Raw genomic sequence first — 27,155 nt, 5'->3', positions numbered from 1 at the left:
ATTTGCAAACTATCCAATCAAGAAACTCGTGAAATTTGAGGTAGAAAATCACACCCCTTATGGCCCAATTAAAAATGGGAAGATAGGAGTTTGGGTCAAGACCCATACTAACTTGATCAATCTAAGTCGGGTACGAGGCTAAGATCAATGCTAACCTTCCCCATTTGATGGTTGAGGCATGTCCAACTTATTTTGGTCTTGAGAAGATGATAGTTTAGGTCGAAAGTCCAAACTAACCTCTTCGGCCTTAAGCTAGTCAAGGGCGAGCCTCCCCATTTGATGAATGTGGCATGATAAATGCATGTTTATCCATTGGGTTTAAGAATTAACCTAATACGACCTAAAGACCCTATATGAACGCGCTAGACCTGATGTTCACCATAAATACATCAAAGTGGTTTTATTATCGTCCTTGAAAGCTCTTGTTACACCTCTGCACCGGGAAAAAAACTCTTGTTACAACCAAAAATCTCCTACTGACATATGCATTGGAGGCAAAGCGTTCTGGCAAGATGAAATATCAATCAACTTACGTAGTTCATACTCTAGTTAGACGTATTATTATTTAGATACATCTGACAAGTACTACATCGGTGCCTATATTCTTTGTGTTTTGCCGTTCACGTTTTCTTCATATTACAAATTTACAATTGCTGTCATGTGATGATCAAATGTATTGTTTTCTATCCAAAGTTTGACATCAACGTGTTTAATATGAGAATCACAATTTTTTAAAACTTATGTATGTTTACCGTTTAAACTTTTAAGAAAACACAACTTGTTTTGTATTTTTCACAATTAACCCATCCGACTGAAATGGAATACCGAGAAAATTTCAAAGTTTTCTATTATATTTATCAACTTTTTTTCGGTTTTATTACTACTAATATGACCATTGACAACAAATAATAATTTGGCAAAATACTTGACCATATAAAAAAGTGTTTCAAGGCAATATAATTATATTCCAAACATACAAAATTATGAAATAGGAAGAAAAAGAGCAATTTTTCATCATGCCATTCTCCACCACTAAATAACAAATAGCAAACATTTTATTGATGAAAACTCCGTATAAGAGAAAAGGTGTTTGACATTTGTGTGTCTCAACAATTAATTTATATATTTAGAAAAAAAGATTGTAGTATGCAATAAAAAATACTCAGCATCGGCGTGATGCTTATCACACATTCCTTGAACTCAAGTCAAGGAGAATAAAAAGTGTAAAAACAAGGGTTCAAATTATAATGATAGATTTAAAAGGAAAGTTTTACCTACGTCTTGAGAATCAACACGAATTTTATTATATTAGAGGCATGTCTAAATTATGCACCTTAGCCTCACCCTTATGTCGAGATAGAGATCATGCCAAAACCCAAGCTCTCTATCTCTCTTACTGACCAAATAACTTTCAATATAAATTTTGAGGTCCATTTTACTTTGGTCTCAATCTTATTCACACGTGACCATATGTTATCGATTTGAACGGTGAAAGAAAAATGTATGTAAATGTTAATAAAAGATAAAATACCATTTTGATTTACATGCTTTCAGAATTCAATTTTAGTCACTATACTCGTAGTAAATCTAAAAAACTAGTTTTCACGGTTCATTATTGATTTTTCTAAAACCATTTAATAAATCACCACGGTATATTTTTCTCGCATTAAAAGTGTTATTACTATTTAATCAAATTTATAGATTTACGGTTTTCTTAAATCAAAGATTTATAAAACTAAAATTTGACAATTAAAAAATAAAAATACGTGAATTAAAAATGAAATGAAATTACCGTTATTTTAACATTTTATTAAATATTAAAACTGGAAACAGAAAAGTAAAAAAGAACAATACATTTTCCCTAGTTCAATCTCGGAGCTAGGACCCGGACGAATCCGTTTATCGCAGGGTTCGCTTGGAGCCCTAAGGAACCGTTTCGAAGACCGGAAATTACGGCGGCGACCGCAAACAACCTCGCCGGAGTCGTCGTGGAATTGCAACAACGAAGACAGAGAAGAAAAGGAGGACCAAGAAAGAGTGTGAAGGAGCTCGGAGGCTTGTGTGAAAGACAACGCTGGTTAGTGTAGATATGTTCTGGCACTTCGACATTTTTTTTTAAAACTAGTTTGGACGAATCTCCGTTACATGGCTGAGATTCTGATGTCAAAGATAGAAAGAAATTATAGGATTTTTGTTCACGATGTTCTTGAAATGCCGTGTGAAAGCACCGCAAGCTAGCGGTTTATGTATGTTTGCTCGTTTTCGAGGTTTTTAATGTTGAACTTTCGGGATTAAGTAATATGTAGTTGGTTGATACTTACTTTCAATTTGGACTTGTTTGATTGTCTGAAATGTGGCTGCGACAATTATAGCTTTTGTTTGACACCTACTTCCAAATTTGACTCGTTTGGTGATACGAAATTATAGTTTTTGATTGTTTGGAGGATGATTAGTGATCTTTTCTTTTTTTTTCTTTGCCAGATTTGTGCCTGTAGATTGGAGATTCTGTCGAGATTGTTATCCAGCTGATTACCGATATAGAATTCTCAGTAGCTAATGGATCGACAGTCTCAAGATTATGCAGCTGCTTCTGCTATGGCTGCGTATGCACAACAGCAAAGACAAGCGACTAATCTTCAACAACAGCAGCCTTTTGGATTTCATGGCCAACATCAACAATTTCCTCCATCTGTTCCAGGTCCCCCTTTCCTACCGCCACATCCTGCGATGCAACAGTTCCCTTATCACCACCCTATGCAGCAGCAACCACAACTTCACCCACATCATCCACCCCACCCTCACCTTCTTCATCTTCAACAGCAGCAGCAACCACCACCAGCTTTTGCTCCTCATTTACCTCCTCCCATGGGTCCTTCACCTTACCATGGCCCCTATGATTCTGCTTCTCCACCACCAGTTCCACCTCCTTCAGACCCTGAGCTCCAAAAACGGATAGACAAACTCGTGGAGTATATCATAAAGAATGGCCCTGAATTTGAATCCATGATACGAGAAAAACAACAGGACAATCCAGCATACGGCTTTCTCTTTGGCGGGGAGGGGCAGAGTTACTACCGTTATAAGCTTTGGCTAATGACTCGCCCCCATCTTGGAGGACCGTTCAATTCTCCCTTCCCATCTTCATCTATGCCCATGTTGCACCCCCATCCAAATCCTATGACAAGTCCATCTCCCCTTAATGCTCCTCCATTGAATGCTTCTGCATCAATAATTGGGGGTCCTCAAATGCATCAAACTCCTTTTGCTTCTTTCTATGAGCAGCAGCACCATCAACAGGCTTTTGGTATCCCTGGTCGGTCGGATTATGATCAATCTTCAAAATCTTTTAAAGGGCTTTCTGGACCTCTTCCTTCAGATGTTGCTCTGGAGCTCAACAATGTGCTCAGTAACCTTACTGGCGCAAAAGAATCCATTAAAGGTGCTAAAACTTGGTTCATGCAGCGGTCTCCTTTTGCTCCAGCCATGGCTGAGGCACTTAGAGACATGATATTTAACATAGATGATTCCGAGAAGCAACTTCATATAATATACCTTGTCAATGACATTCTTTTTGAGAGGTTCGCTACCATATGATTGCTTCCGTTATTGTTATTTCAAATTTATAATTTCTTGGTTTAGTGCACTTAACATGCTGAAGTTCGTGATGTTGTTGAATACCATTTTCAGCTTTTCTTTATTTTCTTATACTTGTCTAAACTAACTGCTCGTGAAGTGAGGGATGTTCTCTCCTGTCTGGCTCCTTAAATAGAATCAAATCAGTGGATTGTTTTCTTAGAAGCTTATTCAATAAATTATCTTTCGTGTTGACCAACTAATCTTTTAGCAGTATTGCAATATAATTATTCAAGGTGTATGAACCCATTAATTTTTCTTCCAAATTTTGCAGCATGATGCGAAGAATCAACTCAAATGACCTTGACAACGAAGCTCTAGCATTCGAACCAGTTTTAGGTTCCATGCTTGCAAGAGTATATCACAACCCTCAAATGAAGGAGGAAAGCCAGTTGAAATTACAGAAGTTGGTACAGTTCTGGGCGTCCAAGGAGATTTATGATCAGGATACTATTACCGCACTTGAGAGTGAAATGATTAAAGGGATACCAACTAAAGCTTTGCCAGGGCATCCAAAAGAGCTACCCGTTGCAGTAGATTCAGCTGCTGGTTGGCCCCTCTCATTTTTCTCCCTTATTTTGGATTATGCATTCACGTCTGTTCTCATTTGGAGAGTGCCATTGTGCAAAAATGATATTTTCTGGTTAAATGGTTATAGTTTTTGTTAAACTTCTTGGTGCCATGCAGGATTGACACAGCATACAAATAACCACACCGTGCACCAATGGCAACCTGACAGGCAAGGCGCCATCCCAAGTTTTCCTGATCAAGAGCACCCCGATAAGGCTGTTCCCTCAGGCCAGGCTCTGCCAAGATCCGTGACGCCACAGCAATTTCTACCAAGTACAATACCAACTGCTGCTTTTGTAAGCTCCATTCCTTTGCCAACTTCTGTTCAACCACCAAACCAACAGCCCAATGCCCAATTAATGCCTCCACAGCCTGCTGCTGTGGGTGAAAAATTGCCACCATATCCTTTGTTCCCTCCTGGTCTCATTCCTGGAATGGTGAGAAAAATGCAGATTGGAAGTGGAGTCCCATATTCTCCCATGAGCCCTTTGGATATTCCAACTATAATTCCTCCATCCAATATATCTCCCTCCGAAGTTCTTGAGAGAGTGTCTAAGTTCTTTAAAGAGATTGGTGAGGTTAATCCCTCAGAAGGACCCATGAGTTCTGATGCCAAAGATGACGATTTTGAGTATGAGAGAGAACCACCGGTACGTAAGGGCGGAGCTTGCATTCCTCCTCCTCCCAACCTTCAGGTTGACCCAGAGACGGGTGCATATGCCGATGGAAGTGTAGATCGAAAAGGCTCAGGAAGGTTAGGACTCGGAGCAACAGCCAATCCAAATGAGGATAGTCAATATGATGATGTTTATACTTCTTATAGAAAGCAAAGAAGTACCAATTACCACTCCTCTATGAGTGCAAGGGCCACCACAAAGTGAAAAGAAACAGTTGAATTTATTACTAGGAGTGACCCCGTAGTTTGGAACATGTAACATACCAACCTTTTTCTGTTTGCATCTAAGTTTTGCTGGATTTGTTCACCATTATTGGGTCATTAGCATCGGACTCGACCGGTTGAATTGTGTATTTAGTTCTGATCTAAAGAATCATACTCGAGCAGACGAACAACATGAAATGAGACTCGGTTTTTTCAGATTTTGATTCCTCGGGTAAATCGAACAGTGAGTTTCGTCCTGCATGGTTGCTTTACAATAGTTGGCTGACTCAATTATTTGGGAAATTTCTTCTTAAAGCTGTACTTGATAGAAAGCACAGAGATGTCTTGTTTGGCAAAAGCAGATTCAAAGTAACATTTCCTTACCTTCACTAACACACATTTGTATCTAACTTTATAAGCATAACATGTGCACATATTACCAATTTTTACAAAAAATTGAAATGATTAGGAATATGTAAAAATGGTATATAAATTAGATATCATCTCCAAATTTTTAATTTCGTTATCTACTTTTTTCCAATATTTTCTAAAATTTAAATCAACAAACTATGGTCATTGGATGGGCCTAACAAATACATCGATGGATATGATTTCATTTAGATATTTTCTTCACCTAATATGTTTTCTTTTTCTTTTTTAATTAAAGGTGAGGAGTTTCGGCCTACATGATTATAGTTCAATTGGCTTGAATTTATAGTACTAACTTCAAGGTCGGGAGTTCGATTCTCCAACTCACATGTTGTAAATAAATAAATAAAAAGATAATAATAATAATGATGATGAGTTTCTTGTGTCAGATCATATTTCTCTTTACTTCTTATAAAATAAATTTTTGATGGTTTTATCGTCCTTTTTCTGGTAAAGTATAACCGTAAACTATTTAATGCCATCTCATATGTGGAATAATCTTGAAGGACCACAAACTTCAAAAGTTAGTTTGAACATCTTCACAAGTACAAAAAGAATTTCCATACAAATTTAGTTTATAAATTTTGAATTTGTGTCCGTTTAGTCTATACATTTTTAATTTTGTATCCAATAAGTTTTTGAACTTTAAAAAGTGTCAACCAAGTTCTTAGAATTTTAAATTCATGCAATAAGTCGTGGTCAATTTTTTGTCTAACAAGTTGGCGCTTGGATCTTATCCGTGTTCCTTGGCATTGCGGGTCTCTCGTGCGCTTGACCTTCGGTCCACTTCTCCTTGTCTAGTCTCCCTTTCTGACCTGATCTGCATGAGAAATTCTCGCATTGGTGTGATATTGAGCGTATAGTTTAGCTAAGCGCATAATAAGTAAAACCAAAGCCTTCTTTTAGATATTACTTACTCTTCTACTTTGGAGTCGTCGAGTGAGGCTATTTATAGATCATCCCTCTGACATTCGCCTCTAATTACATGTAATGCTAACAATGTTAGGGTGGTTGCAAGACTCATGGTTTTCCTTTTGGTGATACTTGCATGTGGTTATGTGTAACGTTGTCGATTCAGGGAGATCGTGAGTCTCAAAGTTCCAAGGCGCCAAATGAGCTCGTCTATTTGGGCTGGAGCATTGAGCTTGGCTCGGTTATCCATTGAGCTCATCTGGAGCTTATTTGGTTGACTCGAAACTCGAGGCTTTGACTTTTCTCTTTTGAGACGTACATTTCCTCAATCTTCCTCTTGGTACCTTGCGAGTTTGGCTTCACATGTGGGCTTTGGGCTTGCATTAGGGGCAACTCTCAACACAAGTCATGGACTTTTTCATCTATTTTTACAGACATATTAAACATAAAATTAAAATTTTCAAGATCTCTAATAAACATAAAACTCAACTTTATATCCAACCAATAAATTAAATTTTTAAAATTTTGACTATGTTAGAGGCTTATAGAAGTCGTAATTAAAAATTCAGAGATCGTTCAAAGACTAAATAAATACAAAGGCGGAACTTGTAATTAAACCCATAATATAAAAGAGAGCCTTCATGTTTCACTTTCAATGCCCAAAGTACATCCCTGTCTATTTAGATTCTAAACCCATTCCCATTAGACAAGATTTTTATATCTCTGCAAAGTTCCCTTGGGACAGCCTTATGGGTAAAAAAAATTTCCAAATTCTCTTAACAATTTTTTTTTTGCTCACTTCAAGGCAAGAATCAGATGGGAAAATTGTCCACTTCTGTAGTATATTATTTATATTTAGTGAAAGCAAAGTGCAATCCACCAGTTGAATTTTTAAAAAGAAAAGAAAAAAAAAAGTGCAATCCACCAAATATCAAAAGATATTAGTGGTCATACTTCTTTTCTAATATGTATTTGTAGTTTTTATTAATCAAGTAGGCCTTGGGCAGGGATTTATTAGTTATTGTTTTTATTTTTTTAATTTGGTTTGTTTCCACAGAAGCAAGAAAAAAAATGTTAGTAATCCAAATTAACCTAACTCAATTATATCAAAGTATCTACTTTCAATCTCCACGTCAAAATTTTAATCTTCCACTCGATAAATATATTTATATATATATATATATAATTCTACGAAAAATGTCCATCCCATAAATTTATAGAAGTGTAATTTTAACTATGTTTTAAATTTAGTTAAGTTGTTGTTGAACTTTTTTTAGTATAATTAGGACAGGAGAATTTAAACCAAATATTTTACGATTACTAGTACATTTGTATGTCGATTAAATTGTGCTCGATTTGGTCTTGTTGTTGAACTAAAAAAGATCTTCTAGCTTTTTTAAGTTGTTTAAAGAGTCTTTATTGTCTTATTATTTTAGATAATGTATGTCAATTCACAAATCTTTGGTCTAATTAACACAACATGTCATATAATAGTCACAAATTTAACAATGACAACACTTTAAAATATGTTATTACATTTTAGTTTCCAAACTTTCATGCTTTTGTCTAATAGGTCTTTCAACGTTACAAAATATTTAATATATCTCATAACTTTTTACTTTATGCTTAATAATTCTTTGAACTTTAAAATTGTTAAATAAGTTCCTAAACTTTCATTCTCGTGTCTAATAGACTTTAACATATCCAATATATTTTTTTAAAATTAACGGATCTATTTGATATAAAATTATATATTTTATATAATAGGACAATAGACTTCCAAATTTGTGTTTTGTAAATTTATGAATTTTAAAAAGGTCACGACTATTTTTTAGAAATAACAATTAGCTTTTTGAGAAAAAAATATTTAAGTATTATATAATAAGAATTTCCTTTGAAAATATTTTTGTTGTGTTATTTGTTTTTAGTATATATAGATGTCTAAATTTATTCGCTGTACTTTCCAGAAATTTTAAAAAGTCGTTCAGCTGCCGCATAGGCAGAGGGGAGATCCTGTACTCTCTGTTCTTATAATTTTTATTTCGCCCACGGTTTCAGCCCTTCGAAAAAGAAAAAGACTTGTCTTTCTCGGACATATCTCGTATGTCCAACATGAGTCATGCACATTGTTTTACGTAGTCCCTGATGTTACCTGTTTGCTTCAGCTCTCGGAGTTTTTGTCGAGCCAAGATCTCGACATTTTCAGGGAAGAACTGCGAGCGAAGTTCTTGTTTCAATCTATCCCAAGTATCAATAGTGCATCGTCCTTCCTGTATATCTGTAAATTGTGATCTCCACCATAGTTTTGCATCTTCAGCCAGATGCATCGTTGCTAGTGTGACTTTCGACTCTTCAGTTATTGTGTTCGTCACCTTGAAGTATTGTTCAAGGTCGAAGATAAAGTTTTCCAGGGCTTTTGCTTCCTGCACCCCACTGAAGGGTTTCGGTTTTGGGATTTTTATTCTGCTTACTGTCATTGCTCCCCTAGATAGGGCTTGGTTCCTTACCGCTCGGATGGTGAGATTCACCCTTGCGCTCACATTTGCTATCTCGCTCTGACGACGTCAAGGGCCGACCAAAAGTCTTCAGACAAATCGGTTACCATCTGAAGTATTGCTTTTTGGGAGCCGTCCAACTCTTTGACACGCTCCTCTATGTGGGCAATAGAGCCCGATGAGCTATCGTCACGTTCAAAACTGCCGGACCGTGTTGTTTTGGTCTCGAGGGTCTCTACCCTCATCATCAATTCTCTGACGGGTAATCCGTCTAGGCTGCCCACTACCGCATCAATTCCATCGGCTTTCTCAGCAACTTCCTGTAGCCGAGTCTTTAGGAAACGGTTATTATCCGGGATCTCGTTCAGGTTCTTCGTCGCCGACATGATCACTGATCTTTTCCTCTATGAGCCGACTTGGCTCTGATACTAACTGTCACAATCGCTCTTTCGGAAGCTTCTCTTAGTGATTGTGCGGCACTTGTTCCCGCTCACGAACAAGTCAGTCAACTCGAATACGGACTGCCGGTGGCACACCGAGTGCCTCTCGCAACCTTCACCCCCGTTTTAGGGAAAACAGTTTTAGAAAACAGGTTTGGAGAAAAGGTTTTCGTAAGCAGTTTTTTTTAGTGTGAATAAAGAAAAAAAGATTGTAGTAGGCTAGAAAGCAATAAGCAACAACAACAGCTTTATAGAGTACTTCTCCGGGTATGGGGAAGTGATGATTAGTCTTATCCCCATATAGTGCATTATGAACAAAAAGCTAACCGACACCCTTGCATATGCAAAAGGGCGAGTGGTCACTTACAATGAAAATGTAAAGAAAGCAAGTTAACTAAGCTAATACAATACATTATATGAAAGTATGCTAGAAGGGGGTTGGATCGGGCATGCGGCCATGGGCAACAGGCCCTGGACAAGCATGACCGTGACACCCTGCACCTAAGTATTTTACTTAAATCAATAACATTATTTGTTCAAATTTTCAATTGGTATAACTCTCAAAGTTTAGAGGTATAAATTGATTTTTTTAGGTTTAAATACTATTATGGTCCTAGTAATTTTCATTAGTTCATTAGTCTTTATATTTTTAAAATGTTTATTTTGATCTATATACTTTCAACTTTGGTTCATCAATCCCAAAGTTTAAATCAATATCATTACTTGTTCAAAATTTCAATTAGTATAACTCTACAATTTAGATGTATAAATTGATTTTTTTTAAGGTTAAATACTATTATGGTCCTAGTAATTTCATTAGTTCATTAGTTCTTATATTTTTAAAATATTCATTTTGATTTATATACTTTTAACTTTAGATTAATTTGGTCCTTACATTTTCAAAATGATCATTTTGGTCGATGACGGATCAATGAAGGAGCAAGGGAGGCATGTGTTCCCTCATATCGTGTTGTTTTACATATAAATATATTATTTTTTTATTAAGTAAAAAATATTACTTATATTGTGTATATACAGTAGTCGGTGGTGAATGGTGAACTTCATTACACTAGTAACCAGGGTTCGAATCTGCTAAGTCACAATTCTTTTCCTTTTTAAAATTTCAAATATATATATATATAACGTGTTAGAAAAACCAAAATCCATTTTTTTTTCTTTCCACTATGCGTTTATGTTTATATACAAATTTTCTTTTTTCACGTTATATTTTAAGTTATTAGTTTTAGTTTTTTTTTAAAAAAATTAAGGTATACAAACGCCATTTTCACATATAATTTATTTTTTATTTACTTACTATTATTTTAAAATTAATTTTAATTTCAATTTAAATATAATAAATCTCTTAAAAATGTCTAGTAAATATATAAAGATACAATTTAATATCTAAGAATCTCATAAAATATATAAAATACTTAAAAATTAACTATTATATAAGACAAAAAAAGTATTTTTTGTTTCTATGTGAACCTCAAAATTTCATTTTTGTAGTCAATAGTTATCTTATTTCTTTTTTTAAAAAGTTATTTGGTACTACATATTGGACACGTAATCAAGATGTCAAGGAACTAGTATATATTTTTTAAAGTTCAAGAACTACATATGACATAAATTGAGATGTTAATGTGTTAAAATTTTAACCTTATATAAAATTGTACCCTCTTAACATAAAATTTTGGATTTGTCATTGTTTGTATGTAAGTTAGTTATTCTCATTTTAGTGATATTATATAATTTGAATATTATATCGAAGCATCTAAAATTATATTCACGTGAACTTGTGCCCCTACATAAAATCCTAGATTCACCACTGATTTTAGTACTTGTACTTTCAACTTTAATTCGTTTTAGTCTCTATACTCTTTAAAAGTGACCATTTTAGTCTCTTAAAATCGAAATAAAAATAAAAATTAAAGGATCAAAATGTTCAATTTTTAGAAACACACAAATTAAAAGAGACGCTTTGAAAGTATAAGAACTAAAACGAACCAATGTTGAAAATACAAAACCAAAATAAGCTGAAAGTGCAAGGACGGAAGTAGTATTTCAACGTGACGAGTGGGACCCACCTCTTACAAAGATCTTTGCAAATGCCCTAAACAAAGCCACTCGTTTTTGTAGAAAACTTGTGAGATGGGTTTATACATGAATCATGTGCCCATGGTGGGGGAGGATCGTCTTCATTAACCTCCAAAAGCACGTGGTTTATTGTAATTTGTATCTTGTTATTTCCCTGTCATGTGCGTCAATTTTTTTCCCAACTAGCCCAATATTACCCCCACCCTAAGACCTAAGCCCTTAACTAATAATTCTATTTACCCATAAATGGCTTGCAACAAAAATTATTTAGACTCTTTCTATATTATATATTGTCCACCCATATAATGAATAAAATCTACCAAAATGCTGTCATATTTAAATCTTTAGTAGCCCTACAAGAATAGAAAGTTTGAAAAAATAAAACTATATCATTAGGGTGTTTGGTCTACAAACTTCATAAATCAGTGTTAAATAATTCAACTCTAATAGTATTCACTAAGAGTGTAGAAAATCAAATCAAACCGATAATCCGAATAAGTTCGATTAGAGTTTGATTGGTTTTTATCATATTTGAAAAGAATCGAACCACATCAATCATAATTAGGGTTTCTTATCTTTCCTTCATTCTCATTTTATTTCACTCCCAATATCTCTTTTGTCTTCACATCCTCTTTTTGTCTCTCTCTTTCTCTCACATCTCCTCTTATTCTCTCTGTCTCTACCAAAAAAGATTATTAAGATTACCAGAAGAAGGAGAAGGAGAAGATTACCAGAAGAAGAGAACTTCTTCTTCCTCGTATGTCTGTGATGTTGATGTCGTTTGGGAGATTCGATTTTCTTTTATTTCATTAGTTCTCCATTACATCGCTACACTATTAAAGTCTACATATTTATCGATGAAGTATATCTTAGAATTCTGCACAATAAATACAAATTTTCTAACCCCAACATATTAACTTCAAATTTCATAACTTAACCAATCCCCAAACAGCTTCTTAAATTACACATGTATTTTTTTATGACATCCTTTTATAACTACTTGGTTTTAAAAAATTAAGCTTATTATTTATACTTCCATTTTATAAATTTGTATGTTTTGTTTTAACTTTTCTACCAATTTTTTTCAAAAATAAAGTCAAAGGTTTTTTTTTCTTAAAAAAAAAAAGATTTAATTATTTTTTCTTCGAAATTTTGCTAGAAGTTCAAGTGTGCATATAAGAAATGTGATATTATAATTGATAAATTGGGAGGAAATAGAAAGATAAATTTCATAAAAGAAGTTAAAAATGAAATTGATGCCAAAAAGTGCTTAAATTTCAGCTCTGTGTTCATTTAGTCCATAAATTATAAAGTGTGTTTAATATAGGTTATTTAACTTTCAATGTTCAATGAATTTTTAAATGTTTAAAAATATGTAATAGGTTATTAAGATCTGATAATCATTACGTTTTTTGTTTTTTGTTTTGGAAATTAACTAAACGACCTCTAATAAATTTTGTTATATTTAAAATTTTTTAAAATATTATTATATACTTAATTTTTAACTCTAAAAATACTACTTATTGTATTATCTATTATTTTTTTAATCTTAACACTGGCTTTCTTAATAGTTGCTTCTAACCCATGTGGGAAGACTTTGAAATAAAAATAGATATTCTCAAAATTAACATAAAAATTTGAGAACTAAATGAAGATTTTAAAAATTTAGAAGAAGAAATTAAAATGAAACTAAAATTTTATTTTCTCTAGTTATATATTAAATAATATTTCTTAATAAGTGATCATTAGGATTATATAACACTTCACTTCGGACCAAATATTTTTATATTAAAAATCTATCACACAAATAATTGTCATCAATATTTCATATGTTCATGATTTGATATCAACAGGAAAGATAAATCGATATTTTTATTATATCTAGATGATAATAAAAAAAAATATATAAACATATATATGAATAATGTAAACTAGGTAGTAATGATATTCATTTAAAAAAGGAGAAAAAAATACTAATTTATTAATTTAAATATTCAGTATAACATCTATCTCTATATATATATGGGCTTCGTTATTTCCGTCTCACATCCCCACTTTAATTATTTTGACCTTTTTTAACAAATAATATATTTTTTTATTCAACTAAAAAACACGAGAAAGAAACTAGTCACGTTCTCGACACATGAATAAACGTATCCATCAGTTACGAACTTAAAAACAAAATTTCTTTTTATTTTTTTGAACTGCATCATTTTCTTAAAATCTCTTTTGTCTGTCGTGATAGTAATTGATTGAACGGGACGAGCTTTTCTTTTTCCTATTTCTGTTCTTTTTTACAACAATTACAATGATAGTTCATGTTTTAAGTGAAATCTAATTACCAACTATTGTATATATAATTAAACCAATTATCAAAAAATTGTGATATATTGGTGATACATTACTATCATGCAACCTATTGAGATATAAGGGGAAAATATCTTCTTTTTTTCTCCAAAACAAATCATGAGATATCGCCAATATCATTGATTTTATCGTTTAAAATTTATATTGAACTATTCAGTTTGAGGTTTAAATTGATAAAATTGAGAGTTTAAGGGTTAAAATTGGTACAATTCACCTGAGTTTGAAGTTTAAACGCATGAAATCGAAAATTTAGGGTTAGAATTGTAACCTACCAAGTTTAGGGACAAAATTGATTTTTTTTTTTTTTTTTTTTTTTTAACATATCATTTGATATTCTTTCGACATTTTTCTTTTTGAATTAGGGCTCATTTGGATTGGGCCGAGGAAAAATACTTTTCAAAGTCATTATTTATTTTATCATGTGTTTGACTACATTTTCTTAACAATATTTTGTATACAAGTTTGTTTGGTTTAGTAGATACTCAAAATACTTCTATTAATGTCAAGTTACTATATAAAAACTACTGTTAGCACTATAAATTAATAATTTCATTTTTGTATTTAAAAACCTTTTCTTTTTGTTAATAATAATCTTCTTGTTAGTATATATAATTGATCGAGTTGGTCATTAGACTTAATCGTTAGAGATGATCAATGAAATTGGTGGTTGGATTGGAATTGGGCAATGAAGGTAGCTGTTGGTGAAAAACGATCATCAGAGGTTGATCTTCGCCAAAATTGTCATGGGAGGTTGTTGTTAGAGTTGGTCATAGAGAGGTGGTGGTAGTCTCCAACGATAGTTGGCAAATGGGTCATTAAAAACATTGAAGGGAGAGTAGGTTGAAGTGTTTTGGGGCGAGTTGAGTTGAGATTATTAAAATAACTAAGTCAATTTCATCAATATTTCAATTTTATGGGTCAAACATTGAGTTTATAATTTTTACCAATGCACGTTAATGAACCAAACCACCCTTAAAATTATATTTTCATCATTTATTCAGAGAAAGATAGATTATTGGATGCAGTTTCAAATAACAGAATACTTTTTAGAACTAATTTAAAAGTTAAAAGATAAAAATGAAATGTTTTAAAAGTATAAGTACATGAAACATTTCTCGATTACAAAAGTATTTGATATGATCAATGATTGAAACATATCTCAATCACAAAAAAGTATTTAATATAATTTATTTTAATAGGGGCTTGGACCTTGTGTAACATAGCTAAAGTAGACCTATATAAATTTTGGAGAAATTTTCCAATATAAATTTTGGAGAAAAAAAATCCAATAATAACTTTTATAAAAATTAAAAAAATTAAAATTAAAAAAATAACCCACAGTTGTCCAGCTAAGAGTTGGGTGATTGTCTATCATCCAACGATATGTGGGATGTCTCTTGTCACGGTCATGCTTGTCCAGGGACTGTTGCCCATGGCTGCATGCCCGATCCAACCCCCTTCTAGCATACTTTCATATCTTGTATTGTATTAGTTTAGTTAGCTTGCTTTCTTTACATTTTCATTGTAAGTGACCACTCGCCCTTTTGAATATGCAAAGGCGCCAGTTGACTTTTTGTTCAGAATGCACTATATGGGGATAAGACTAACCATCACTTTCTCATACCCGGAGTAGTACTCTATAAAGCTGTTGTTGTTGCTTATTGCTTTCTAGTCTACTACAATCTTTCTTTCTTTATTCACACTTACAAAAACTCCTTACGAAAACCTTTTCTCCAAACCCGTTTTCTAAAACCGTTTTCCCTAAAACGAGGGTGGAGGTTGCGAGAGGCACTCGGTGTGCCATCGGCAGTCCGTATTCGAGTTGGCTGACTTGTTCGTGAGCGGGAACAAGTGCCGCACAATCGCCAAGAGAAGCTTCCGAAAGAGCGATTGTGACAGTTGGTATCAGAGACCAGGTTGGCTTACAGAGGGAAGGTCAGTGATCATGTTGGCGACGAAGAACCTGAACAAGTCCCATGTGGACAGATTGGTAGAGATGGAGGAGCAAATTCTCTACCTAAGAGAGGTCCCAGATAATGTTCGTTTCCTAGAGACTCGGCTACAAGAAGTTGCTAAGAAAGTCGATGGAATTGATGCGATAGTAGGCCGCCTAGACGGATTACCCGTCAGAGAATTGATGATGAGGGTAGAGACCCTCGAGACCAAAACAGCACGGTCCGGCGGCTTTGAACGAGGCGATAGCTCATCGGGCTCTGTTGCCCACATAGAGGAGCGTGTCGAAGAGCTGGACAGCTCCCAAAAAGCAATACTTCAGATGGTAACCGATTTGTCTGAAGACTTTCGGTCGGCCCTTGACGTCGTCAGAGCTGAGATAGCGGATGTGAGTGCTAGGGTGAATCTCACCATCCGAGCGGTAGGGAACCAAGCCACATCTGGGGGAGCAATGGCAGTAAGCAGAATAAAAATCCCAGAACCGAAACCCTTCTGTTGGGTGCGAGAAGCGAAAGCCCTGGAAAATTTTATCTTCGACCTTAAGCAATACTTCAAGGCGACAAACACAGTGACTGAAGAGTCGAAAGTCACACTAGCAACGATGCATCTAGCTGAAGATGCAAAACTGTGGTAGAGATCACGGTTTACAGACATACAGGAAGGGCGATGCACTATTGATACTTGGGATAGATTGAAACAAGAACTCCGCTCGCAGTTCTTCCCTGAAAATGTCGAGATCTTGGCTCGACGGAAACTCCGAGAGCTGAAGCAAACAGGTAACATCAGGGACTACGTAAAACAGTTTGCAGAACTCATGTTGGACATACGAGATATGTCTGAAAAAGACAAGGTCTTTTGCTTTGTTGAAGGGCTGAAACCGTGGGCGAAATCAAAACTATATGAACAGAGAGTACAGGATCTCCCCTCTGCCTATGCGGCAGCTGAACGACTATACGACCTTAGCACTGACTCACAAGATGTGAGGAAGCAGTCAACTTCCTCAAATGGGGGAAGCAGAAACAGCCGTTCCAGTCCTCCCAGACCTGAGGGAGGAGACAAGAACACAGGGGGGGGACCGTAAATCATCCCAATCGAGATCAGGAAACAACTGGCGGGGGCCGCCGCAACAGCATAACAATTACAATCGCCCCCTGTCTTGTTTCATATGTAGAGGGCTACACAGGGTGGGCGAATGTCCAAATCGAACCGCGTTCAATGCTTTTCAAGCCACGTTAGCCTCTACCTCCGAAGACAAGGCTGAACTGGAGGAGACGGTAACCGAGCCAGCGGCAGAAATTGAGAATCCCAAGATGGGGGCATTGAAATTCTTATCTGAGCTCCAGAAGAAAATGGGAAAGGCGATGGAGCCACTAGAGAAAGGACTCATGTATGTGGACGCTTGGGTCAACCAAAGATCGGCCAAAAACACTATGGTTGACTCTGAGGCTACCCATAACTTCATGGCTGAAACGGAAGCTCGCCGCCTAAACTTGACTTGGGAAAGAGATGCAGGGAAGATGAAAGCTGTGAATTCCGCAGCCCTACCGATTACGGGGATAGCGAAGAGAACTCCGGTGAAGTTAGGAGACTGGAAGGGCTTCGTTGACTTCGTGATTGTCAAGATGGATGATTTCGACGTGGTATTGGGGATGGAATTCCTACTTGAACATAAAGTCATACCAATGCCCCTCGCCAAATGTTTAGTCATTACTGGATCTACACCCACCGTAGTCCAAGCCAGTATCAAACAGCCAAATGGGGTGAAAATGATCTTAGCCCTCCAATTGAAGAGAGGCCTAGCCCACGACGAACCCACGTTCATGGCCATCCCAATAGAATCAGTCGAGTCCACTGAAGAGGAGATCCCCCAAGACGTTCTATTTGTCTTGGAAGAGTATCGGGATGTCATGCCGAAAAGCTTGCCTAAGTCCTTACCCCCACGAAGGGGATTGACCATGAGATTGAGTTGTTACCAGGGGCAAAGCCGTCTACCAAGAATGCATATCGGATGGCCTCGCCAGAATTGGCCGAACTCCAAAAACAGTTAGACGAGTTGTTAGATGCAGGATTTATCAGACCGGCGAAGGCCCCTTACGGAGCCCCAGTACTGTTCCAGAAGAAGAAGGATGGGAGCCTCCGGTTGTGCATCGACTATCGGGCCTTGAATAAACTAACAATCCGCAACAAATATCCCCTTCCTATCATTACTGACTTATTTGATCAGCTTCACGGTGCTAAGTATTTCTCAAAGCTGGACCTACGGTTTGGATATTATCAGGTCCGAATTTCTGAAGGAGACGAACCTAAGACGACCTGTGTCACGAGATATGGGGCCTTCGAATTCCTTGTGATGCCCTTTGGCCTCACCAATGCTCCAGCAACTTTCTGTACCTTAATGAACCAAGTGTTTCACGAATACCTCAACAAATTCGTCGTAGTGTATCTTGATGACATTGTGGTCTATAGTGCCTCGCTGGAGGACCATCGACATCACCTCCGACTAGTCTTCGAAAAGCTGAGGAAGAATCAGTTGTATGTAAAGAGAGAGAAGTGCTCCTTTGCCCAAGAGCGCATAAATTTCCTCGGCCACGTGATTGAGTGTGGTCGGATTGGTATGGAAGAGGGCAAGGTGGCCGCGATTAGAGATTGGAGGGTACCATCATCCGTGACCGAACTACGATCCTTCCTCGGGCTAGCCAACTACTATAGGCGGTTCGTAGAAGGATTCTCGAGAAGAACAGGGCCATTAACCGAACTGTTGAAGAAGGATAGCCAATGGAGCTGGACTCCTGAATGTCAAGCCGCCTTTGAGGGCTTGAAGAAAGTGATGATTGAGGGGCCGGTCCTCGGAATTGCCGACGTGACCAAGCCATTTGAAGTAGAGACTGATGCTTTTAACTTCGCGTTGGGCGGCGTCCTCCTCCAAGACGGACACCCCATCGCGTATGAGAGTAGGAAACTAAATGATGTCGAACGGAGGTATGCTGCCTCTGAGAAAGAGATGTTAGCAGTAGTTCACTGCTTGAGGGCCTGGAGATAGTATCTCTTGGGGGCCAAGTTCGTGGTCAAGACCGATAACAACTCCATTTGTCACTTCTTCAACCAACCGAAGTTTTCGTCGAAACAGGCACGATGGCGAGAGTGTCTAGCAGAGTTCGACTTCCAATTCGAACATAGACCGGGGAAAAGTAACTAAGCGGCCGATGCTCTTAGCCGAAAGAGCGAACATGCGGCCCTGTGCATGTTCACCCACCTACAAGCAAGTATGTTGAGTGCAACAGTATGAGAAACTGTCAAAACTCACTTGACAAACGACACAGCGGCGCAGGCCATCCTACAGTTGGCCAGAGAGGGGAAGACACGCCAGTTCTGGGTGGAAGATGATCTATTATACACCAAGGGCAATCGCCTCTACATCCCCAGATCTGGGGAGTTACGAAGGTCACTGATGAAGGAGTGTCACGACACACCGTGGGCAGGACATAATGGTTGGCAGAGGATTTATGCCCTTCTGAAACAAGGCTACTATTGGCCAAGCCTTCGAGACGATGTCATGCAATCTGCCAACAAGATAAGGTCGAAAAAGCGAAATTAGTGGGTCTGCTGGAACCCCTACCTGTGCCCTCTAGACCATGGGAGAGCGTGTCTCTCGATTTCATCACCCATTTGCCCAAGGTGGGAGAGTTCGAATCGATCCTTGTTATCATCGTCCGATTCTCAAAATATGCCACTTTCGTCCCAACACCGAAAATGTGCACAGCCGTGATGACTGCCCAGTTGTTCTTTAAACACATCGTGAAATTATAGGGCGTCCCCGCGAGCATTGTTAGCGATCGGGTCGGAAGATTCACTGGGACATTCTGGATAGAATTGTTCAAAATATTGGGGTCAACACTGAATATCTCCTCTAGCTATCATCCCCAAACTGACGGCCAGACGGAACGCTTCAACAGTATGCTCGAGGAATATCTGCGTCACTTTATCGACGCTAGGCAGAAGAACTGGGTCCAGTTGTTAGATGTGGCTCAGTTCAGCTTCAATAGCCAGCAGAGTTCCACGACCGGAAAAACGCCCTTCGAAGTGGTGTGCGGTAGACAGCCACTTATGCCACACTTGGTGGACCACCCTTATGCAGGCAAAAGTCCTCAGGCACATAACTTCACTAAAGAGTGGAGCAAAACCTCTGAGATAGCTCGCGCCTACCTAGAAAGAGCATCAAAAAGGATGAAGAAGTGGGCTGATAAGAAGCGGAGGGCCCTCGAGTTTCAAGCCGGGGACAAGGTTCTGATCAAGCTACGACCGGAACAGTTTCGTTTTAGAGGCCAGAGAGACCAACGGCTAGTAAGAAAATATGAAGGTCCAGTGGAGGTAATTGAGAAGGTCGGAAGAACCTCATATAAGGTTCAGTTACCCTCATGGATGAAGATTCATCCTGTCATCCATGTGAGTATCCTGAAGCCCTATCATCCCGATCCCGAGGATGAACAACGAAACATGTTAAGGCACCCACCGGTCACGATGAAGAGTTCTGCTGAGAAAGAAGTTGCACAAATCCTGGATAAACGTACGCGCCATATTGGAAGACCCAGACGAGAACTGACAGAGTTCTTAGTAAAATGGAAGGATCTCCCCGACGAAGAGATCAGTTGGGAGCGGGCCGAAGATTTGAAGAATGCAGCTCCAGCCATCGCAGATTTTGAACAAGGTCAGTTGATGGGGACGTCAACCAATTAAGTGGGGGAGAATGTCACGGTCATGCTTGTCCAGGGCCTGTTGCCCATGGCTGCATGCCCGATCCAACCCCCTTCTAGCATACTTTCATATCTTGTATTGTATTAGTTTAGTTAGCTTGCTTTCTTTACATTTTCATTGTAAGTGACCACTCGCCCTTTTGCATATGCAAGGGCGCCAGTTGACTTTTTGTTCAGAATGCACTATATGGGGATAAGACTAACCATCACTTCCTCATACTCGGAGTAGTACTCTATAAAGCTGTTGTTGTTGCTTATTGCTTTCTAGTCTACTGCAATCTTTCTTTCTTTATTCACACTCACAAAAACTCCTTACAAAAACCTTTTCTCCAAACCCGTTTTCTAAAACCGTTTTCCCTAAAACGAGGGTGGAGGTTGCGAGAGGCACTCGGTGTGCCATCGGCAGTCCGTATTCGAGTTGGCTGACTTGTTCGTGAGCGGGAACAAGTGCCGCACAATCGCCAAGAGAAGCTTCCGAAAGAGCGATTGTGACAGTTGGTATCAGAGACCAGGTTGGCTTACAGAGGGAAGGTCAGTGATCATGTCGGCGACGAAGAACCTGAACAAGTCCCATGTGGACAGATTGGTAGAGATGGAGGAACAAATGCTCTACCTGAGAGAGGTCCCAGATAATGTCCGTTTCCTAGAGACTCGGCTAAAAGATAAAAATGAAATGTTTTAAAAGTATAAGTACATGAAACATTTCTCGATTACAAAAGTATTTGATATGATCAATGATTGAAACATATCTCAATCACAAAAAAGTATTTAATATAATTTATTTTAATAGGGGCTTGGACCTTGTGTAGCTAAAGTAGACCTATATAAATTTTGGAGAAATTTTCCAATATAAATTTTGGAGAAAAAAATCCAATAATAACTTTTATAAAAATTAAAAAAATTAAAAATTAAAAAAATAACCCACAGTTGTCCAGCTAAGAGTTGGGTGATTGTCTATCATCCAACGATATGTGGGATGTGTCTCATCATATGTTGTCAAAGTACAGATGTAATCAATATACTATTTATTATTCAATCCCAACCCATTTACAGAATAATTTATAATTGAAAAAATTTACGTCCTAAGTTTTGAATCTAGTTTTATTTGACCCATAAATTTTAAAATAAATAAATTTTTAATCTTTCATTTTTTGAGATTTCAGTTTTGGTCACTATATTTCAAATTGTTATAATTGTACACTCTTAACCTTGAATTTTCATTAAATACTCACTTTTAAATATTAATTTAAAAAAATCAAGTAAATTATAATTAATTAAATTTCAATATTCTTTTCATCACTATTAAAATTTTTACTTCGAACTATTTTAAATTAATCCATAGATATAAAGTTAAAGTGACCACATTACTAAAAAAAATTGAAGTTAAAATTGTAAATCTTAAAATCTAGAGACTAGATTGAAACAAAATTCAAAATTTAAGAACTAAAAGTATAATATTTTGTGACTTAGGGGCTAAATTGGAATCCAACTCAAAACTTAAGAGCTATAAGTGTAACATTTTGAAATTTAGGAATTAAATATAAATTAGACAAAAAAAAAAAATCAAACAAATGTAATTTTCCTTTTAATAATCAATGTTTTATATAGTACTTCGAAAATAATTGTTATTGCGTGTTGCATAAGTTTAAATCGCTCTAATCGGAATTAATTTATTTTGTATCGTAAATTAAATTATAAATTCAGTCTAGGTATTTGAAACATAATGTATCTATTAAATTTTCAAATAAAAAATAGTTTCCTCAGCTTAAAAAAGTTTAAAATATTATAATTTTTTTTTTAAAAATATAAACTTTAAACACAAATTGACAATATCTTTAATTGCTCATGATTTAGGTTTAATATACTTGTTCAAATTTTCATTTTATATTTTTGTAATATTTTTTTATAAAATAGATTATAAAAGATAAATCACCCTATTTCACCCATTGATTTAGATTATAAAGCAAACTTATTTTCATGTCACATACTTTATTTTTTTACCTATGATGAGATGATTAAGAACAAATTATTTTAGTTTATTTATAAGTTTTAATCAATTTAGAAATCTTTACCATTTTTTACTCTTTGAGATAAACAGACTATTCTTTAAAAGGATATTAAGAAAATTGAGAAAATAAAATCTAAGAAACAGTCCAACTCATAATTATAGGATGGTTTTCGGGTCTATTGAATCATATCAGATCTTAAGATGAAAGAGAAAAATTAAATTAAATTAAATCTGTAAAAAATGGAAAAAAAAAAAAAAGCATTCAATTAAATAAGGTTACATGACTTAGTATCATGTTTTTAAATAAAATTGTCATGATAGGATCACAAGACAGTGCTATAAAATAAAGAAAACAGTAGAAAATAGACAACCTTAACCATTCGTTTGGATTCAAGAAAGGTTAAAAAATAATTTTAAATCCTATAATTTGAAGTTCGAAAAATGATTCTAAATTAATTATTTTATTTAAAACAAAAATATTTAAAAATAATGTACTTAAATTTTTTTGTTTGGAATGGTAACTGGAAAAGAAAATAAAGTTAATTTATTTTAGAATCCTATGAAATCCTGCAAAAAAAAAAAAAAGAAAAAATCTGAGCATTTTAGTCAATAATTTTTTTTTAAAGTAAAACAAGATTTGAAATCACTTCAAATTTTAAAATCATTTAATTTCCTATAATACCAAACAATGAAATTAATTTGAAATTGAAATCCCTGCCATATTCCAAATCAGTCATAAAGTAAATGTGTGTTTTATTTTAATGCTAAATTTGATATTTTTTTTTTAATAGAATTTCAAATATGCCTGACAGCTAAGCACATAACAATTTAGATTAATGATTAATTACTCATTTTTAAATACTAATTAAACTGAAATTATTCTTTCCCTATCTCGATTTTGAGCAATTGGGGATGCGACAAACACGGTCTATTCCAACAAATTATAATCTAATTCTACTTTAATCTCGCGTCATTAAAAAATAAACCCAAAAACTTATATTAAAGAATGATAGATTTCATTCTTATAGACGATGACGCGTGCTATATTTTGAATTTAAGCAACTAAATATATAGTTTAGTACTTAAATTCAAGGTAGTTTTCATTACTCTTTTGTTTTTAGTATATATTTGTCTAACCAAAGGTTGGAAAACCTCACGCTTCTACTATAAAAATAAACAAAAAAAAAAATCTAATTGATTCCAAGATTATGGTGTGAGAACGGGTGATTGCTCACCCTCCGAATATACAGACATTGGCGCATCACTTTGACATAAGTTAAACTTAGAAAAACCACAGACCATAAAAAAATCCACTATATGAAAATTTGCTACAATGACACGGAATAATTCTCTCTCCCGACTCCAGTTACAATAATATTCTCTCAATGCCTTTGACTACTACACATTTTTCCCACTCTCAAACTAAAGAATATAAAAGGAATTCAATTAGAGTTAACACACAAATTTTAAAAAATGTTTCTAGTTGGAACAACTGAAAACCAAGAACATGAACTCCTTTTATAGGCTTGAAGCTCATCTCCATTATTCAATTTAACCCATATAGGATTCTTCAATTTCAATAACTTGTCAAAGTCCCAACAATCAATGTTATGCACAAAAACTTTTAATTAAAGATTACGATATATAAGTTAAGGTTTAGATGATTGACCGATTTGTGTCTAATTTAATTAGTTTAGCATATGTATATGCTCGAGGTTTGAGTCCTCCAACTTTGTCGAATTAATAATTAATATTGAAATTATTAATTTTGTGAGGTAGTTAAATTTATTTTAAGGGTTAAAAAAAACAAGATTCATAGAAAATTTGTAGTCTTCCATGTGAAGTTTTAGAGAGACAGAGAGAAGATAGATAACATTTTGGAGAATCACATAGAGTTTCTCAACTTTACAATAAGATAAAAGCATACATAAATACAAAGTCTAACATAGGTCCAATAAACTTTTACATCTAAAATAAATCTAATTAAATAACACTATGTGTACCTTTTCTTCCACATTTAGTCGTTTTCAGTCGTTATCGTTTATTATATGTATTTTTCTTTCAACATTCTTTCTATTTAAAAGGAAAAAAAAGAGGTGTTATTGCTCTTTTTACTTCTTTTTTATTTAGACAACTATTATGGGTCCATTGAAATAATGACAAGCTAAAAAATGAGAGTTTAGTGCAAGCAAGTACACAAGACCACTTGTCACAATTTATTGATGGTTCAATCACCAGACACATGGTTATTAGGATTATGTAATGGTCGATCGTAGTTGATTTTCTAACTAAACTGGCATCGAACAAACTATAATCAATTTAGTAAATGTTTAAATTGACTTCGATCGTCGAGGAGTGCAAACTGACCTTCGATCGATTTTATTATTTAGTTGTCGGTTTAATTTTTTTTCAAACCGACATCGATCAAGCCCCTCCTCTTCTCCAACCTTCACCTTCAGTTTGGTTGATTTTAATGGGTCGACTCGATTTTTCGGTCTATCATACTCATCTCTAGTGGTTATTAAATTCAATTATTTTGATTTTTTTTTGGCTCGATCTTCCTTTTATTGAACCCTTTACCCGACACACACAAATATATATATTTGAGAGTCATATGCTCAATTTTATTTGAGTTAATTGACACCTCAATCATATGCCCAATTAATTAAAAGTGCCAAGTTTGGGTTTTTATACATCATCAACTATATGATCAAAGAAAGTCCATAAGTAGGTTAAATTTTAATCACATGCCTACATCTTTTTTAATTTGTGTAGAATTTTTACGTCGAAGTTCTTGAAGATTGACATACTTTATGAGTGGTTCGTTTTCTTTTGGTAATTAAGATATTCAAAATTTTTAGATGTCCAATATTCGAAAGTATAGATACCTGAAATTGTAATTTCTAACATCTTTAGATAACCAACCAGATATGTTTTGTTAAAAAAAATAAATAAATAAGAATACTCGATAATATTTAGATAGTAATGCTTATTTTGTAAAATTTATGAATGTGAATATTTCGAACTGATGTATTATTCCATCTAATGCCCTTCTATTTTTCAGATAATTTATACCAATTGTATATGATTAAATTTTGTATATTATTTAGCATCTTTGATAATGTAGTAATTTAATATTTTATTATGATTTTAGTTGATTTTAATTTTACACATTTTTTTTTTGGTAAAACAAGGTAGTTTACATCTTTTAAATTAGTATAAAATACATGGTATTAAATATTAATTTTGATTTTCTTAAGAAAATTGTTGGATTTTTTTTTTTAAATAGTTGAACTTATTTCAAAAGAAGACGACATTAACAGCATTTGTTTTAGTGGAATATATTTATAAATGATATCAATTTACCTTTTTTTAATGTTAGATAAATAAAGTTTCATTCGGTAACCATTTGATTTTTTTGTTTTTATTTTTGAAAAATAAGCATATTTCATATGCATTTCTTACAATGATTTGTATATTTCTTGAATATAATTGTTGAATTTTTAGCCAAATTCCAAAAACAAAAACAACATTTTGAAAGTTACTTTTTTTAGTTCTTAAAATTTGAATTGGTTTTTTAAATTATTAGTGAAAAGTAGATAACAAAAGAAGAAATTTAGTGGTGGAAATAGTGTCTATAAGCTTAATTTAAAAACAAAAAAACAAAAAGCAAAATGGTTATCAAACCTAGCCTAAAAATTTTCAATTTAGATTTCAATGAAAAATAGATTGTGATACATGTTATACAACTTGATTTTACTTTATATGTAAATATTATACAAAGTTGTTTATTATTAAATGAATATATTGTTTTTAGGGTTGTTTTCAAATAAATGAAAATGAGTTAATTTGTTTACAAATATAGTAAAATATCATTTTTTTTTATTAGTGGTGGATTGCACGAGTGATAAAAGTCTATCATAATTTATCACTTAATGATAAAAGTCTATCGTAATCTATGATGGAAAGTCTATCATAAATCGATAATGATGATAGATAACTATGTTTTGCTTTGAAAATGAAAATAGATGAGAGTGGTGTGTACATGTGCATGTGTGTCAAAATAAAGATATCATTCCTTTATCGTTAATATGTTGCAATTTTTTCTTTTATGGATAGACACAACTTAATAAAGAAAAAAATAATTTTCAAGTACTTTAGAAAATTTTCATCATTTTCATAATCTTTTTATATAAATAACTCAAATTTAGCATTTAATCCCAAAAATAGACTGGCAAAATCATCTAAACACATATTAAGTACACATTGGGAATGATTTTGAAATTAATATTTAAAATAACACATATTTCACATTAAAAAATAATGTCATGTTTAATTTTATACATTTAAATGAATTGTTTATAATATTAAAATTTAGTTATAAAAATGAAAGTATTTTTTCGCATTTGACTCCATTTGAAATTAATGTAGCTTTTAAAATATTTGTTGGTAGCTTGGTAAATTTTAGCTTAAACTTGAAAAAATAAGTTAGAGCATTTGGTAAATAAATACAAAAATATTTTATTTTAAATATAATAATTAAAATAGACTTATAATCAACTTTTTGTTTTATTTTATTTTTTGTAATTTAAAATTTTAATTATTATTTAGTATGATAAA

General features: G+C 34.4%; 1 protein-coding gene across 1 annotated transcript; it reads left to right on the top strand.

Annotated features, from left to right (window-relative positions):
• Nucleotides 1-1,812: 1,812 nt before the first annotated feature.
• On the top strand, nucleotides 1,813-5,299 carry LOC120085818 (SWAP (Suppressor-of-White-APricot)/surp RNA-binding domain-containing protein). Its single transcript, XM_039042027.2, has 4 exons — nucleotides 1,813-2,077; nucleotides 2,482-3,578; nucleotides 3,908-4,182; nucleotides 4,321-5,299. Exons 2-4 carry the CDS (start codon nucleotides 2,557-2,559, stop codon nucleotides 5,082-5,084), a joined length of 2,061 nt encoding a protein of 686 aa, XP_038897955.1. The 5' UTR covers nucleotides 1,813-2,077; nucleotides 2,482-2,556; the 3' UTR covers nucleotides 5,085-5,299.
• Nucleotides 5,300-27,155: the final 21,856 nt, after the last annotated feature.

The sequence above is a fragment of the Benincasa hispida genome, chromosome 9, assembly GCF_027475165.1.
Source record: "Benincasa hispida cultivar pf3 chromosome 9, pf3_genome.v1.1, whole genome shotgun sequence".
Taxonomy (NCBI): Eukaryota; Viridiplantae; Streptophyta; class Magnoliopsida; order Cucurbitales; family Cucurbitaceae; genus Benincasa; species Benincasa hispida.
The sequence above is the reverse complement of the archived record's forward strand: the minus strand, read 5'-3'. Positions and strand labels throughout refer to the sequence as shown.

Excerpts from the sequence above, each read along its gene's own strand:
- LOC120085818 (XM_039042027.2), top strand. The coding sequence starts at position 2,557 with ATGGATCGACAGTCTCAAGATTATGCAGCTGCTTCTGCTATGGCTGCG. Across the intron at positions 3,579-3,907 it reads AATGACATTCTTTTTGAGAG|CATGATGCGAAGAATCAACT; the intron begins GTTCGCTACCAT and ends CAAATTTTGCAG. Across the intron at positions 4,183-4,320 it reads TGCAGTAGATTCAGCTGCTG|GATTGACACAGCATACAAAT; the intron begins GTTGGCCCCTCT and ends GGTGCCATGCAG.